Genomic DNA, 16,549 nt, shown 5'->3' with positions numbered 1-16,549 from the left:
CTTGGCAGCGGCGCTGGGATCGTTGTGTTCACTCCCAGGGGAACTACTTCGAGAGTGATGGATGAATTTAATACCTGAGATAAGTGTACGGGTTTTTATACGCGCAGTCTTGAAACTTTCCGATCGCACCTCGTATAGCTGCATAATATACAGTTGTACATTTTATATGAGTATTTGTGTTAATACAGGATGTGCATTATAGGGAGAAATGTGTTTATTTGAACTTTTTTGGGTCAATACATCAATGCCAGGCTGTTATACTACCACAAGATTCAGACAGCCAAGTAAAATTTCGTGTTCACTTTCATTTTGCTGTCAATCTTACTAACACGGGGTCTGAGGCGTGGGCCTTGTGCCGCTTGGTCGCAGGGACCGTGGGTTCGAATCCCACTGAAGCCATGAATGTTGTTATGTGTTGTCCTGTGTACAGGTAGAGGCCTTGCGACGGGCCGATCCCTCGTCCAAGGAGCACTACCGAATGTCTATAGATCAAGCCAACGAAAAGTTGGGACCCGCAGTGCTCAGGCACTTGAAGAACGGGTCGTTCCCAGTATCCAGTATCCTACTGACGTAGCTTGTAAAAAACATTAATATTAATTTACATCCTACTTCAAATTAGGGAGATATATTGTCTTTTTTTGTGGTATAAATAATTGTAGTTAATGTGAAACGGGCAGTGAAATGCCACATGTGGACAAATACGTGGTGATAACAAATAACCGCAATTCTGGCGCCAGTCGTAAGCTTACATGACTTTTGGTTTTTTACTTGGCAAATTTAAAGCACTTGATTTCTGTTGCTCAGTGTGTATGTAATACGTTCTGCCCAGGAACAACAATAATATTTACAAGTACAAGCAGTAAAAGATTTAAATTCAACCAAAATTTGATTCCATCACAATCTGTGCAAGAGTTAGATTATAAATTTTGTATGCTTGGAAGTATGTGCAATAGAAAAGCAGGCTTTATGAATTCTGCCCAACATAGTGTTAAATGGTTGCTTGGTTTCTAAGGCTACCTCGGTTTATACAGTGGCACAGGCAGCACCACAAAAAAACCAGTGAAGTGCAGTAGCTTTGTTTTCCCCGTTGACTTTTTACTGTGCTTTTTACCCGTTCTTAAATTACGTAGCCCACAAGACAACGTTGTTTCTGGGCACAAGCTAAATTGAAGGGCTGGGGAGTCGACGACGGAACTGTTACGTCTTTAAGTAATGGACAGAAAGGAAGGTGTACTAACAGGCAAGGAAGCAATCTACAAGGCTGTGCTGGAAGAATAAACATAGCCATATTGAAATAAGGTGGGGATAGTTATCAACCAGTGTCCTTGAAGTGTCACCGACCGTAAGGCGTTGGTACATAACCTATACGACCACGAAGGATTGTAGGAAACAACGTAATTCTCTTTGTTCTGGTAAGTATAAAGTAGCCTACCTGAGGCCTATAGATTTTCTTGTGTTGTAAATATGGTTGTAATTGTGTGTATTTACTGTCGCTTCTGTGGTATTTTAGCCTCTGTTTCACTTGAGCTGGGCTAGATCTTCATCATAAACGTGCCCACTTAAATAATGACGTAAAAAGACAATATTTACATGTTCTCTGTCTGATAAGTACAAACGCTTAATAATTTGAAGTTCTTTTCCCCGGTTTTGGACATAGCGTGGACATTTCGAGCAGCTATGAACAACGGTTTTGCATTAAAAAAATATATACGTACATACATACTCCTATAGATTGAAATAAGATAAAATGTAAAGTTGAAGAGCAGTCAGTAGTCACTGTGACGGCCACTTGGATGCTGTTTAGTGAAGAACACGAACTAGGATAATTTTTTTCTTGTGATACTATCCTTGCGTCATCCATGACATAACCCTGACAAAATCAAGGTATTGGAGTCCAGATTTTCGTACAACGTTCCGCAATGTTTTCAATAAGCCAAAGTGAATTTATCCGTCTCTCTCGTTTACTTGTAGTCCATAAGTGTTCTCATTTCTTACTGAAAAAGGAGCCCAGTTAGGTTGTCCAACAGTAAGAAAATAACGCTTCGTTAAATACTCGTTAATTAACCAAGTATTGTTGGACATGCCTGTAATTTAATATAGGCCTGTACGTAGGAAGGCTGTAGTAGGATAACCTTTGCCATTAAACTCCTTGGAACACTGTACAGCCATTTATCAAGACTTGGTACTGGGGTAGCAAGCTCTAATTCGATGTTTGTGCGGTATATTACAGTCTCGACCACGCCGTACAAGTGGTGTTGTTTTTCCTTGTATGGAATCTTGTGGCGGAGAGGAGGGATTTAGTTTAACGCAGCGTTGTCAGTTTTCTGTCTTATTTATTTATAGGTTTTACATTAAGGCGTTGATGCATCAACTCATGAGCCTTAACGATAATAGAATCGAGTTACACGTTCATGTTATTGCCAACAGAGGCTCCACTGTGTTCGTACAATTTAATTTCATACTTTAAAGCCCCTGTTACATAAAAGGATCTACTTAAGTCACTGGAGGAGAATCGTTCTTGAGAAGCAAGCAGTTGCTCAGCTAATGAAGAAATTTCCTACCTTTCACAGTACCAAAAAGTTCATTACCTTGTTTACCAGACGCCGACATTGGTCTCTGTCCCTAGCGAGGTTGATTCATAGCGCACCGTTATATGATATTTCTAAGATCCATTTTCACATCTACCCGTCATAATGTGAATTGTGGTATTTTCTTCGCTGTTCGGACTGAATTTTTAAGAACTGTTTAGACGAGATTCGGCTTCAAAGGGTTAATAAACGACTTTCTTGCCGTAGTATTTATGTAAAACATATGTACAGTAAGTAAACCGCGAAGTTAAATCTATTTATATTATATTGATTTATCAGTTTCTTAAATCACTAATAGACTTCAGGCAATGTAAAATTGTCATAAAATTATTTCTTTAACGCTTTGTATTTATTGACTACTTATCTTTTTATGAACAAAACTAATGAGCGAATTGCAGTATAATGCTTCTGTGTATACTTTCCACAGGCTTTACTGAAGTATATAAATATACGTTTTAAACATTCTCTACTGATCCAGTTTATCGGAAACTGCTTGTTGACAAAACAACATACAATACTTTTATTTTCCGTCGTTTACACAAGCTTATTGTTAAAATCATATAAAATTTCACATAAAATTGTTACATTTTAAAATTGACGACATGTTTCGATATACAATCTTATCATCGTCAGGTCTATCAAAATTAAAATTAAAATCTGGTGTATCTGTTGCTCTGCTTATATTGTTTTTGTTTTTACTCGTTTTTATTACATCTCCAGGCTTCTTCGATTTTATTTTTGGAGACGCGCCTGGGTGCCTATATCGGGTTGTGTATGAGGTGCGTGTCCGTTGTTATTGAATGGCAGACAGTCTTTAAAATTAAAATCTGGTGTATCTGTTGCTCTGCTTATATTGTTTTTGTTTTTACTCGTTTTTATTACATCTCCAGGCTTCTTCGATTTTATTTTTGGAGACGCGCCTGGGTGCCTATATCGGGTTGTGTATGAGGTGCGTGTCCGTTGTTATTGAATGGCAGACAGTCTTTAAAATTAAAATCTGGTGTATCTGTTGCTCTGCTTATATTGTTTTTGTTTTTACTCGTTTTTATTACATCTCCAGGCTTCTTCGATTTTATTTTTGGAGACGCGCCTGGGTGCCTATATCGGGTTGTGTATGAGGTGCGTGTCCGTTGTTATTGAATGGCAGACAGTCTTTAAAATTAAAATCTGGTGTATCTGTTGCTCTGCTTATATTGTTTTTGTTTTTACTCGTTTTTATTACATCTCCAGGCTTCTTCGATTTTATTTTTGGAGACGCGCCTGGGTGCCTATATCGGGTTGTGTATGAGGTGCGTGTCCGTTGTTATTGAATGGCAGACAGTCTTTAAAATTAAAATCTGGTGTATCTGTTGCTCTGCTTATATTGTTTTTGTTTTTACTCGTTTTTATTACATCTCCAGGCTTCTTCGATTTTATTTTTGGAGACGCGCCTGGGTGCCTATATCGGGTTGTGTATGAGGTGCGTGTCCGTTGTTATTGAATGGCAGACAGTCTTTAAAATTAAAATCTGGTGTATCTGTTGCTCTGCTTATATTGTTTTTGTTTTTACTCGTTTTTATTACATCTCCAGGCTTCTTCGATTTTATTTTTGGAGACGCGCCTGGGTGCCTATATCGGGTTGTGTATGAGGTGCGTGTCCGTTGTTATTGAATGGCAGACAAGGACTGTCTGCCATTCAATAACAACGGACACGCACCTCATACACAACCCGATATAGGCACCCAGGCGCGTCTCCAAAAATAAAATCGAAGAAGCCTGGAGATGTAATAAAAACGAGTAAAAACAAAAAACAATATAAGCAGAGCAACAGATACACCAGATTTTAATTTTAATTTTGATAGACCTGACGATGATAAGATTGTATATCGAAACATGTCGTCAATTTTAAAATGTAACAATTTTATGTGAAATTTTATATGATTTTAACAATAAGCTTGTGTAAACGACGGAAAATAAAAGTATTGTATTGAAACACAAGCATGATGCAATTAAGATATAAAACAACATACATTCACGGGGCCTTGACTCTGTGTTACAAACCGATCGATAAATGCATTATGCAGCCTACAACATATGTTCAAATGTCCCTTAACTTGTTAGTTTATAAAATATTAGTAGATTTTCCCGACTTTTTAGTCATCTTATAATACTTGCCTGATTTATATCCCGGTTTTATAAAAGGTTTGCACGGTGTTTTCGTGTAATTACTTATCATGTAATGCTCTTGTATGGTGTTTAGTTCTTCTTCTGCGAAGATTAACGTACTTTGTGATGAAGACAGCTAGAACAGTCTGGGGCAAGACACACGTGACGAATGTTTATATCTGAATGCAATGTTCTAGAACTTATTTAGCATTCCGTGTCGAATGTTATTACTTAGTGTAAGTTTGACCCTCATTATGGAATTGTAAATTTTATGTTAGTTTATATATGTTATTGCCCTCAACATTGAGTAATATGCCTTGTAAATTAAATAATTATACATTGGAAGGTTGATTCAAGCCCTGTAAGCCAGATAAGAAATGCTGAACTCCGATCTTGTTCGATCGGCAAATTTTACGGGAACGTTATATTTAGGATGAAACGGAGTTTTCTCGGTGTCACTAAAGCTTTCAACGAGATTTGCCACTGAATGGATTTTACTGAACACATAAACAGAAGGAACCTTAAGTCTTTACTTCGCTTTTATTTTCAATAAATCAAGAAAACCGTAGTTGATTGAACAATCGTGTGCCCTGCGACGAATCTTATTAAAATTCCTCTTCTAGATTCTATAAAACATTTTGCATTCTGCAGTGATATCCGGTGACATATGAATTCATAGTGATTCCCTTCTATACCAGTTTAAACCGTTGTATAAAAGGCAGCAGATTTTATATTAGCCGGAGTTTGGAAGCGAATAAGCCCTAAATCATGATGCTGAAATTGATTTACAGGTCTATAGGCCTAATTATTTTGAAAGCATTTAGTTTGACGTGTTTTGTATGGTCCCTTCATTAGATCAGGAAAATAAAAAAATTCATATTAAGTCGACATTATAATACAGTTTGATACATACTTCGTCTCTCTTCGGAAAAATCCGGAGACTTTATGCTGCTAAGCGCTTTTTAAGCTGTATTCTTAAGGCGATAAAGAAGGTGTTATTATTTTATAATGCTGTCTGTGTATAGTATGTGTGTTTTCTCCCCAAATTTTGAACAAATTTGCCGATTTTTACGAAATTTTTAATACTTATTAATTGTGCATAATTACTAATAACAATATTCTGGATGGACGAACAGTTGAGATGGCAACGATGCTAGCGCCACTTGATATTGGGTTCTGAATTTATTAGCTGCAGAATTTGTATTTGTAGACTGTAAAACAACAAACAGCATGACAGTTATGCAAAACTGTTAATTTACCTTTCAGATTGACAGCGGCAACTAATGAACCGATAGGGCTACAAATTTAAAATTTGGTATGAAGACACTAGTCGTACAAGGGATGATAAAATGAAAATTAATCTTCAAGATAGATTGAGAAGTTGAGGGTTGCGTTTCGCTCCCTCAGGACAGGGCCTATTGCAGTGCTCTTATGAGCATGACAATAATCTCTTGCGATTCACAAAATGTAGGTAATATCTTGACCAGCAATCAGTTTCTGAACAACGATTCTGTTCCATGCAGTTAGTTTTAACACATTTTCCGTCGTCGAAACGTAACTTCCGTGCCAGGTGTTTTTCACTAACTACATGGAAAGGTGTCAGGTCTTATAATTAAAGTTATTATTCTTCAAATGTTAGTCTGTAAAATCGCTAGACACGCCATTTCTTCATCTTCATGCTGTTGCGTTATTTCACTGAAGTACTGCTAAGTTTAACCTCTACTGTACAAATTCTTTTGTTTTGAGTCAAAAATAGTGTGTCGGGTCACTTTTACATAAAGGTCGACATGCGGATCCTTATCGTAACATTTTATTTAAACCCTAGCACTGCACTTACGAGCCATTCAACGGAGATAATCAGGCTTGCGTAAATTATTGAACGTGTGAAAACACGTGTTTGACGATGACAGATTTTGTATCTGTTGGTTTATCAGCAGCCATCTATGTACTTCCTTTCGATATATTAAATTAATAAGTTTAATTCTTCGCAATTGCTAGAAAGTTCTCAGTTTAGTTCTCAAAGGATACAGACGGTTGCGAAGCCATAGGTCTGCATAAATAGACACCTATACGGCAGTGAGATTTGAGGTTATCGCGGCTGCGAGTATAAAGGTGGCTGTCTTCTGGGTTGCACCGTGTAGTCTGGTAGAAGTTTTCTGACGTTTCAGAGGTTCTTGCTGCTTCCATCGTCAGACTACACAGCGCAACAATCCAGAAGACAGCCATCTCCTCCTCCACAGAATTTCGACGCGCATCTACAAATGGATTAATCCTCTTTCTTCTGTACTTCATTTTTAGATGAATGTTCTGTTTTAGTCTCACTGGCAATGATTTTCCGGGTTCTCGTATGAATCCTTTCTACCAAACATGTCTGACATTGCGGCAAAATTTGAAACGTCTCGTATTCCGCTAGAATTTAAACGAGATTTCATGTTCTTTTTTCGATTTTTCCCCCCTTAATCTCTTATTCAACGTGGCGGATGAAATCTAATAAACACAATTCTACCCACAACGGAAATCGGCCTTCTTCCACCGAAAATAAAATTAACGGCATTTCGGATTTGCATTAACTTTCTACACAGATGTTGTCAACGTGAAAATGTTCCAGCCCTCAAAGGTCGTAGCAACGGAATTCAGTTTATTACTGAAAGAGAAACCCGCTTCGTTGTGGGAATGTTAACACTTGGGACCTCACGTTCAGCGTAGGTGAGGCGTGTGGGCTTGAAAACGGGAGAGTTGTTTTCCAACCTTTGCAGAATCCCGGGCAGTTCGTCACAATTTCACGTTCCTCGTCAATGGGACGCAGCGCTTTTTGCACGTGGCCGATGCGAAAAACGAACACGTAAATAATTCATCATGTCTTTATGTAAACCTGTCTGTTAGCTTTATCAAGTCCCAAGATACTTGTCTAATTGTGATTGTCTGTAGTAATTAAGATAGTTCATCGTTACCATACTTATTTGTCAAATCTAAGCGTATGTTGTTCAAACCAATCGTATGTATTGAATATAATTTAAATCAAATGAATTTTAAATATTTAATTTTGTGTTTAAAACTGATTATTTTGAATTTCGCGTAAAGTAGTGGTTACTTTTATCGGTTTGCACCATTAATCAATTTGCCGAAAACCTTTAGTTTAGACATCTGGTACCAAATTAGTGTCTATTTATATAGGAACGTAAAGATAACGACACGAGCCCTTGCCGATTTTTCAGAAAATATTATTCAACGTTTTTCAATGGAACTGTTTAGGAAAAATATCGTTGGAGACGTAAGTTGGGCGAGACTCGTTCGTGGAACGGACGAGCTCGGAGTCAATATAAACAGTTCCATTGAAAAACGTTGAATAATATTTTCTGAAAAATCGGCAAGGGCTCGTGTCGTTATCTTTACTTTCCTATATAAATATACCCTTAATCGGAATTCGCCGAGTAGCGTCAGAGATCATACATAAGAACGGGCACTAACTTTCCACATGACTAAAGTGTATTTTTTCTCTCTAAAAGAATTTATACATTAATGTAGTAGCCATGTTTCTTAGACGTGTCAGAGAAGCTTTGCGGTTTTCCGTTCCGGGTCCCCAGCTGTAAGCGAAGTTCTGGCTCTTGCCCGCCAATACTGCGGGCAGAGGATTTTGAAGTTTATATTATTTCATGTTTACTACTGTAGTGGTGCAGATATAAACAAATAGTTACGTTCTACAAAGTGATTGCATAGCAACATTTAATTTTAACCCGAGGGAACTTCACTAGTTGAAAAATTGACTGCGATTGCCTCTTTTATAATTAGGACCGAATGACATTCCTGTGTTACAATTAATTAACTTTTTCCTAATATAATCCGAAAGTCAACAAAGCTAATGCTAAATTTCGTTGTTGGATGTAATACTGAAACTCCGTCTCCCTATTACCCTCAGAACCAGTCATCCTAAGTTCCATCTTAATTTTGTCCTCCCATCTTCATCTTGGTCTTTCTAGTAGTCTATTTACAACAGTAATCCTGACAAAACTTCAGTATGCGTATGCAACACATCACGAAAATTGAAATATCTCAAACGATTTTGAGATAGAGACAAAATTTTACACTGAAACATTGTAGATAAGTCGCCAACTCAATTAATTATTAACTTAACTAATCTTATTAGCCACTCTGCACCGATGAAAATGTGTTTACCAGAAATCATTTATAAAATTAGTTTTTAGTGTTAATTCAAGTGTACACGAATTTGATTTCAGTAAAGTTGACCATATCGAGGAGATCATGCTAAAAGGCCGTATCAACAACACAAGTGCATAACTGAGATACTCAATCTAACAACATGAATTAGTGGCATGCAGATCGTGCTAGAATGGTGTACAGAGATAACAGACATTTATATTTGGACAAATGAACACAAATAATGCAGATGTGTCAAATCAAATAGGCTTAAAAATTGTCCCTGTTTGACCATGAGAGCTTTGTAGTAGTGTACCATCAAGATATAAGAACACCGAATTATTTGCTAAGATAACTGAAATGCTCCAAAAGGCGTGAAAGAGAGACAGTAACATATGAATATGCTAACTTCAGATGTTTAGCGTAGTAGACTAAAACAATGGCTGGGGTAATGGTAATAAATGGATATACAGGATAGATTCGAGTAGTGGTCTAGACCAGTGTTTCTTAACATATGTAACTGCCGCAGAATCCTTTTAGGCATTGAAATTTAGAATAGTATATTTGGTTATGGATTACACATAAGCAAATATCGTTTTATATAACCGTAACAAATTCTTTGAAGGAAATACACTTCGAAGAAATACTAAAAGTAATACAGACGCCGTGACCAAGATCTTGTCTAAAATCTTAAATATGGAGGTGTATGCAAATCCCTTTAAATTATGTTTAATTCTAAGTTTCAAATGCCTTAATTTCACTTCGCGATCATTATCACAAGTTTATTAAAAGAAGGGAGACCTCGTTTTATGGTTTAAAAATTATTTGAAATAATTTGCCTATACTTTTGTAGATTTCTCTCCGAATGTAAATGGCTTTTTAAATGTCTGCTACGGTTCACTCGTGCATAATATTTTCGACATTTAAATTCCAATTTTTCACAGTTTATCTTATTTTTACAATTATTACAACAATAATTGCCCTTTTATGTTTATGAAGTTGTCTAATGCTTTAAATTCTAAGCAGATAGAACATAATTTTTCCTTCACGTAATTATAATAATTTTTATAAATAAATAAATAAATAAATTGCTGCAACTGGTACTGAGAGAGGTAATAGATAATTCGATATATAATTTTTATAGAATTTCATATGTTTCCCATATCATTTAAAGAACGCTTAATCTTTCATTTAGACGGTGATAGGAATTTTTGGGAGCAGAAAGTAATTGATATTTTTATGAATTTTGAAATAAATTTTATAGATCTTGTAAATTAGAATGCGCTACAAATTTTCGGGGGCAGAAACCGATTGAAAGATTTTTTAAGAAAGAATTGTACAGTTTTGAATATGTGAAATCCAAATTTCCCAATCCCCAGTCCAATAGAAGTGTCAATCTCTGTACTACTAGTAGAAACTGAGAGATCCAATAAAATTTATTAAAAATGGACTGGTATCAAATATTGTCATAGAATCTAAATCTTTATCACACAGTATCGAAACACATAGAGACATCTATCAAACAATTGCAGTACTACTACACACGTGTATGTCAGGTCGCACACTAAAATAGCATCCTCAGTGCTAAATGTGTTGCTGACGTGTGGAAGAATACAGCTTTTACGGTTCATCCTAAATGAATGTTCGGTAATTTGATTTTGTGATGATGGCTACACAGCAGGAAGCCGCCTTGAACTCTCGTTACGTTTCCTTACCTAATCCAGAATAAACAGAGGCTTCACTTTATAAAAAACAACAGAACGGCTTTGTTTGTCCTCTGCAACCGGTGTGCTGGGTTGGAAAGGTACGTTTTACAATTGTTTGTTGAGTGTAGTAATTCGTATCGGTTTATATTGATCGCAGTCTGGTTTTGTTTAGCGCGGTCGGGGCAGGTTATGTATTCTGGCAACGTTATTTTTTATTGTAGCATTGAACATGACCATGGAGAAATCACAAGCAAGTCAAGGTGGATCCCGCGTCGAGCACAAGTGAATTGAATAACCTATCTAAAGTAACTTTGTTGTGCAAATTCGCCATTTTTATTGAAGACTACAGCCACCGCTAGTAGCACCACACATTGAAGACTGGTTAAAAAGTAACGTTATTTTGAGCTTTTTTAAAATGAGAGTTGCTAGAAAACTGTTTACTCGGCTCACCCACCACTCAAAAATCACAGATTTATTTGCAACTATATTTGTTACGTAGTTTTAAGTTCCCTGGAGGCTACAACTAGAGCGGCTATTGTACCGACCATACTCCGATTATATTTTACAGGCTGAATTTTGTAGATAACTTCATCAGTACGTGTTTTTACCTGATTTGTTCTTATTTGATGACATTAACTGTCTAAAATATGAAGAGAAAAATAAAATACTCCTTTTACTATTATGCGTGATTACCATTCTGTGGTTCAATTCCCGAGGCCAGCATCTTGAATGAATTTTATTGTCTTACCAGGCAGATGCTTGGACAGTATTAACATCAAATCTAACCCAATAAAACGTGTGACATTCTAGCTATCAAGGCTTAATTTTAGTCAACACCATCTAGACACAAGGCCTTTGCAGCACCATTAATTGCCCTAACCTACACCATGGAATAATGCCATCTAATATTTTCATGACAGATAATAAAATTACAAAAACATTTTTCACATCTTGGAAGGTTTGTAGAATGTAAGTAGTATCCATATATGAGCTAATAAATATATTATGATGTATGAAAGAATTCTAATGATAAGTCATAAAATAATATACCAAAATTGTTCGGTTATAAATTACCATATAACAGAATCACAATTTTATAATGCCTTGTATTTACTGCACTGACTGTGTGGTACATAAAATGTGTGTGATACCCAAGAGGTGAGCTGAAAACGTTGAGGTTACACAGCATATCTAGGCGGTATTGGAATAGAACGGGTGCCAGTACATAATTATATAAGCTGGATGAGGCATTTATATTAACAGGTTAAAATGGAAAAGAAATCACAATCAAAAATAAATAGTAAACAAGTATCTCACGTCTTTATAATTTATTATTTAATTGGTGATTTAAAGTTTTGCACGTCTTAATAATTGAAACTCTGAACCGAAATAACCACCATTATTTCTTTCTCTCGTCCTTTACTAACTTTTTCCTTGTTTATTTTTTATATCAACCTGTGGAATATTTTTAATACGCTAGTGTAAACTGTTCTCACCTACTGTGTGTAATTAAAGTTTCAGTAACGCATTGCTCTTGGCATGATTTATGCTGGTCTGTTTTCTTATTTCGAATGCCTTTGTCTAAACGATTTTAGGACGATAAACACAGAAACCTTAAGGTTATATTTCTCCAGTACTTGAGTAATTCTTGACCGAGAATAGCCTTTTCAATATGAATAAAAAACAATAGTATCTTTATATTACTTGAGCAATTTTAGTGTCAGTGGGCCTGAAGTGTAAGTGAAGTTGACGTTGAATAGCTTTTACAGTGCAATTCATCTCGCTCTCGGACTTTTTATTCATCTTCACGTGCTCTGCAAATTTGGACGTAATTTCGCTGTTTTTGGGCTGTCTTCGGCCCAGTGTCTGCTTTGGCATTCTATTTGCCTTCACTCAATGTTTTTCGTAGTCTTAAAATTCACGGTCCATTAGACTCATTTCATAATATTTTATGGAATGAAATCCTGTTCAAATTTGTTTTTAAATCAACATTTTGTATATTATTTTATCGGATGCAATTGTTACATTTTATCCAGGATATACACGCTTACGAGAAAAGTAAAAACCTAATATTTCTTACGTCACAAGTCATATTCTTCTGTATTGGCGAAAGATGAAAGTAAACTGCCCATGCCCCTCCCACTTTAATCTACCAAAGGAGACAGGCGGTTCAGTAAGAACTCTCAGTTCGAGGAGTGAGTCGGTGACATATTATCAGATTTTTTTAAAGGGTAAGTACTTTGCGCAAGTACAGAGTTATTTTGTACAGTATTACTTTAAAATGTTACAGATTTATATAATAAATAGTTTAATACTTACTTTGTTTGCATTTAGAATACTGAATATTGAAATGAAATCAATTAAAAACAGTGTTTAAACTTAAATTATAAACTCAAACGAAACGATTTTTAGAAACTTGCATTTCTGATTTGGAATCAAGATTAACGTTCATACAAGTTAAAATGTACAGTATTTTATAGCATGTTGTAAAAGGTCCTGGAAGATTTCTTATGTTTTAAACTGTTTTAAATTGCTTATAGACTTGAATTATACACTGCAACGTACTATTCTGTTGTCTATAATAGCGCTCTTCTTAGAGTAAAAGTAACCAAGTTTATGTCAAAACTGTCAGACACGAAATGTATTACAGTGTCATAGCAAGTCAAGTCTTCATTTTTGTATAAAATTCTTACCATTCTAGTATATTTACGGTAATGCGGCTTATAAAACAAATGATTTTTGTTGTTTTCATTTTCAGTGATTTATGAAATAAATGAGTCACAGTTTACATCAAGTTATTGCGATAGGGCACTGCCCTTGTGTGCACACTTTGGCTGAAATATAATATTAACAAATTTTTGTAGGTCTTTTACCTTATGCGTCAGTAATAGGTGGGTTAAATATTTGCTTGTATACTTACCTTGCCCCATTGGATTATTTTGACGTCTACAGGACTGCAGTGTACTGGGATTGAACTGTATGATGCCACTGGATAAACGTATTTATTTTCTTATTGAACAAAAACGTGTACCACACTTATAGGCCAACTATACAGATGTCTTCTGATAGATTGGAGGCATGCTTTATTTTTTTATTTTGGTAAATGGATACTAGTGGGCCAAAATATGTCCCGTCTAACACATAGAGTACACATTCGTCCTCAGATTATGGTAGGAAGGTAAAAGTTGTTTTACACTTTATTGCATTAAAATACAAAAACTTATAATACACTGACATTTACTTTAAATAATATCCGTAGCCTGCATAAAAAATTCAAGGTTTATGTTAGTGTTATTTTTAGTAAATAAAGATTCAGTCAGAATTCAGCTAAATAACCTAACAGAATGATGCTCTAACAAAATACAGACTTGCCAGTGATATTTCGAGCCGGGAAAATCGCTGACCTCCACCACTTACCTTATTAGAGGAAAGGAGGTCACCGTATCTTTGTGCGTAATTAAGGACCACGTCATGAATACCTGTTAAACTTATTCTTAAACTTGGCACCGCATGGTTGATTTACCTTGAGGACAAAACCAGTGCTTTTTGAATATCAGACTGAAGGATCCCGAATTCTGTCAAGTCGTGGTTTATTGGAAATACGAAATAATGTTCTCCGTAATATGATAAACAATCCTGCGAAGAACTTGCATGCAAAAGAATTAAACATCATCCTTCATTTCTGATAAGTATTCGATCGTAGACTATTTAATCTATGGCACAAAACCCATTTAACATCGCATGATATTTAATGATTGTTATATGTAGCATTTAACAGATTCTATTTTTAAATATTAGGAAAATATTCGCTGTACATCCGGAAACACTGAACAGATAAATTTTTGGGCGAAATGTCGACATATTGAATGCTAAATCGGGTAGTGCATATGGTTCTCGTATCCACTCAAAGAGTAGATTAAAGGACGTGGTGATTTATTAACGTGTGAATTTTCTCGATGTTTGTTTTCTCAGTGACTGTTATTTCAGACACACTGCAGAAAACTGAAGGAGCGGGGTGCCGAAATAAATGTAATGACATGTATTATAATAAATACTCTCAGGAAGGCTACTATTTTCAGAGCTGTAAATGTTAATTTCCATAACAAAATTTGTATTTAATATCAGTGCAGTATTGATTAAGACTTTGTTCATTGTGTTACAGTTGTAGACGCATCTGTTTGTAGAGAAATTCAAGCATTTATTAAAAACTGTAAATTTTATTTTAAACGAAACTCTGTGCGGTTATCGTTTGCTGAATTAACTGAGACTACCAATTCTGTTTCATTTTCTCGCAGGTCAAAAGACAATGGCAGGAGCGTTCTGCACATCCGACTTGGCAGAAGAGCTGATCAAGATGCTGGAATGTCGCGTTTGTCGCGAAATCATGAAACCCCCCATTGTGCAGTGCATGTCGGGCCACAACATCTGTAACAAATGCTACCTGCAACTGGGCTTTGATCCCTGCCCAGTTTGTCGACTGAAGAAGACAGAAGTACGCAATCTGCTAGCCGAGAAAATGTGCCAGAAGATCCTTTACCCATGCAAGAACTCCGGTTGCGCCGAGGCACTCTTATTGATGGATATGGTCCGTCATGAGGTGAACTGCAATTTTCGCATCTTCGACTGTCCCATCAACAGATTGTGCCTCTGGAAGGGCATGCTCAGTAACATTCTAAGACATGCAGAAACCGCACACGGAACGAGCGTGTGGCATGAGGACTCCAGTCGTACCACAGCCAGCGACTTCTCGGAGAGCTTCTTAGAAACTACGCTGGTGTCATCTGTTGGCGAGATTTTTGTTTGGCACTGTGAGTATTCCTTTGAGAACAGTAAGTTCTTAGGAGCTCTGAAATACATTGGGCCAATGGAAAACGCTTCTAAATTCACGTATGTTTTTAAGTTATCAAAAGATGGGAACAGGCAAACGGTAAAATTTAAAAATATTGCTATAAAAGAGACTGATTCGTTTTCAGAAGTTTTTCACGAGATGGACAGTTGTGTTACTTTAGACTACAGTACTATTGTCAGACGGTTTATGAATGGAACAAGACTTAACTACCAGCTCAGTGTTAAAATATGTGTGTGAGGCAACATTTTGTATATTCTTAAACTAACAAATCTTTAACAACTTATTTAACACTAAAGCTTGCTGTTCCAAAGGAGATTATATTAATTGTGTGAAAGTGTATGTAAAAATCTTCTTTTGTTTTAACGTTGAATCGTATTATTAAGTTTGCTGAAAATAATATTTTATGAATATGTGCAAAATGAAAAAGGTTATTTGTAATTTAAAAAGACATATGGCTGAAGGATGAGGTCAAGTATTTTTAGTCTAATGTAAGTCCAGTATACAAAAAATATTATCATAAATATCTGATTGTAGATGAATGTAATGGTTATTTTAACGTTCTTAGGACGTGAATGTGTAAATTGCTTGGTATTATATTCCGCCTTGATGACTCTGAATTTGATATGTCAGCAGAAAGCTACAGCATTTTCCAGCGTGTCATGCATACGGAAATTAAATTTTATTGAATTTGGGAGGTAATTGTGAGTGTGAGCGTAATTTTATATTTATGTGTGTGATCAAAAGTGATGTAAACTTGTAGCAATTAAAATTCAGAGTGAATAGAATCTTTTTCTCTCTAATCTAGAACAGTTCAAGCTTGTCTTCTTTATGTTCAGAGCCCGCGTTTGTACTCCGAAGAGTGAAACCGCTAGATATTTCTTAATATTCTTAAATCCTTGGGTGTGAGTTCCTTCACTTTTGTCATCTACATTACAATGAATGTTAGGATAGAGAGCTTCGAAAACTGTGGATTGGGAGTTCTTTTTTAATATTTACTTGCACAATGGTACATAACAGCGAAACAAATTGTCATTGATACGCTTCCAGTCGTGTTGTTCATGAAGACGAGCGCCACTGAAATTTCTGTAATCGTCTATCAGACTACA

The 16,549-nt window shown here is 36.0% G+C and overlaps 1 protein-coding gene across 3 annotated transcripts; it reads left to right on the top strand.

The window, feature by feature from the left end:
* The first annotated feature begins 1,283 nt into the window (after nucleotides 1-1,283).
* On the top strand, nucleotides 1,284-16,549 carry LOC110839042 (E3 ubiquitin-protein ligase siah2). 3 transcript variants are annotated; one of them, XM_087340744.1, is made up of 2 exons: nucleotides 1,284-1,412; nucleotides 14,890-16,549. In XM_087340744.1, the coding sequence occupies exon 2, from the start codon at nucleotides 14,901-14,903 to the stop codon at nucleotides 15,678-15,680; it is 780 nt and encodes a 259-aa protein (XP_087196870.1). In that variant the 5' UTR covers nucleotides 1,284-1,412; nucleotides 14,890-14,900; the 3' UTR covers nucleotides 15,681-16,549. The 3 variants fall into 3 exon arrangements, with proteins under 3 accessions (XP_087196870.1, XP_087196871.1, XP_087196869.1); XM_087340745.1 differs by lacking the exon at nucleotides 1,284-1,412 and adding an exon at nucleotides 10,498-10,692; XM_087340743.1 differs by lacking the exon at nucleotides 1,284-1,412 and adding an exon at nucleotides 12,674-12,825.

Source organism: Zootermopsis nevadensis, unplaced genomic scaffold, assembly GCF_977971745.1.
Source record: "Zootermopsis nevadensis isolate Lab colony 2312 unplaced genomic scaffold, Znev_1.0 Znev_ptg000061l, whole genome shotgun sequence".
Taxonomy (NCBI): domain Eukaryota; kingdom Metazoa; phylum Arthropoda; class Insecta; order Blattodea; family Termopsidae; genus Zootermopsis; species Zootermopsis nevadensis.
Note: the sequence above shows the minus strand (reverse complement) of the source record. Positions and strands in the feature narration are given on the sequence as shown.

Bases quoted from the DNA above. Each gene is read 5' to 3' on its own strand.
- LOC110839042 (XM_087340743.1), top strand. From the start codon at position 12,708: ATGAAAGTAAACTGCCCATGCCCCTCCCACTTTAATCTACCAAAGGAG. The intron at 12,826-14,889 runs GTAAGTACTTTG...ATTTTCTCGCAG, and splicing joins TTATCAGATTTTTTTAAAGG to GTCAAAAGACAATGGCAGGA.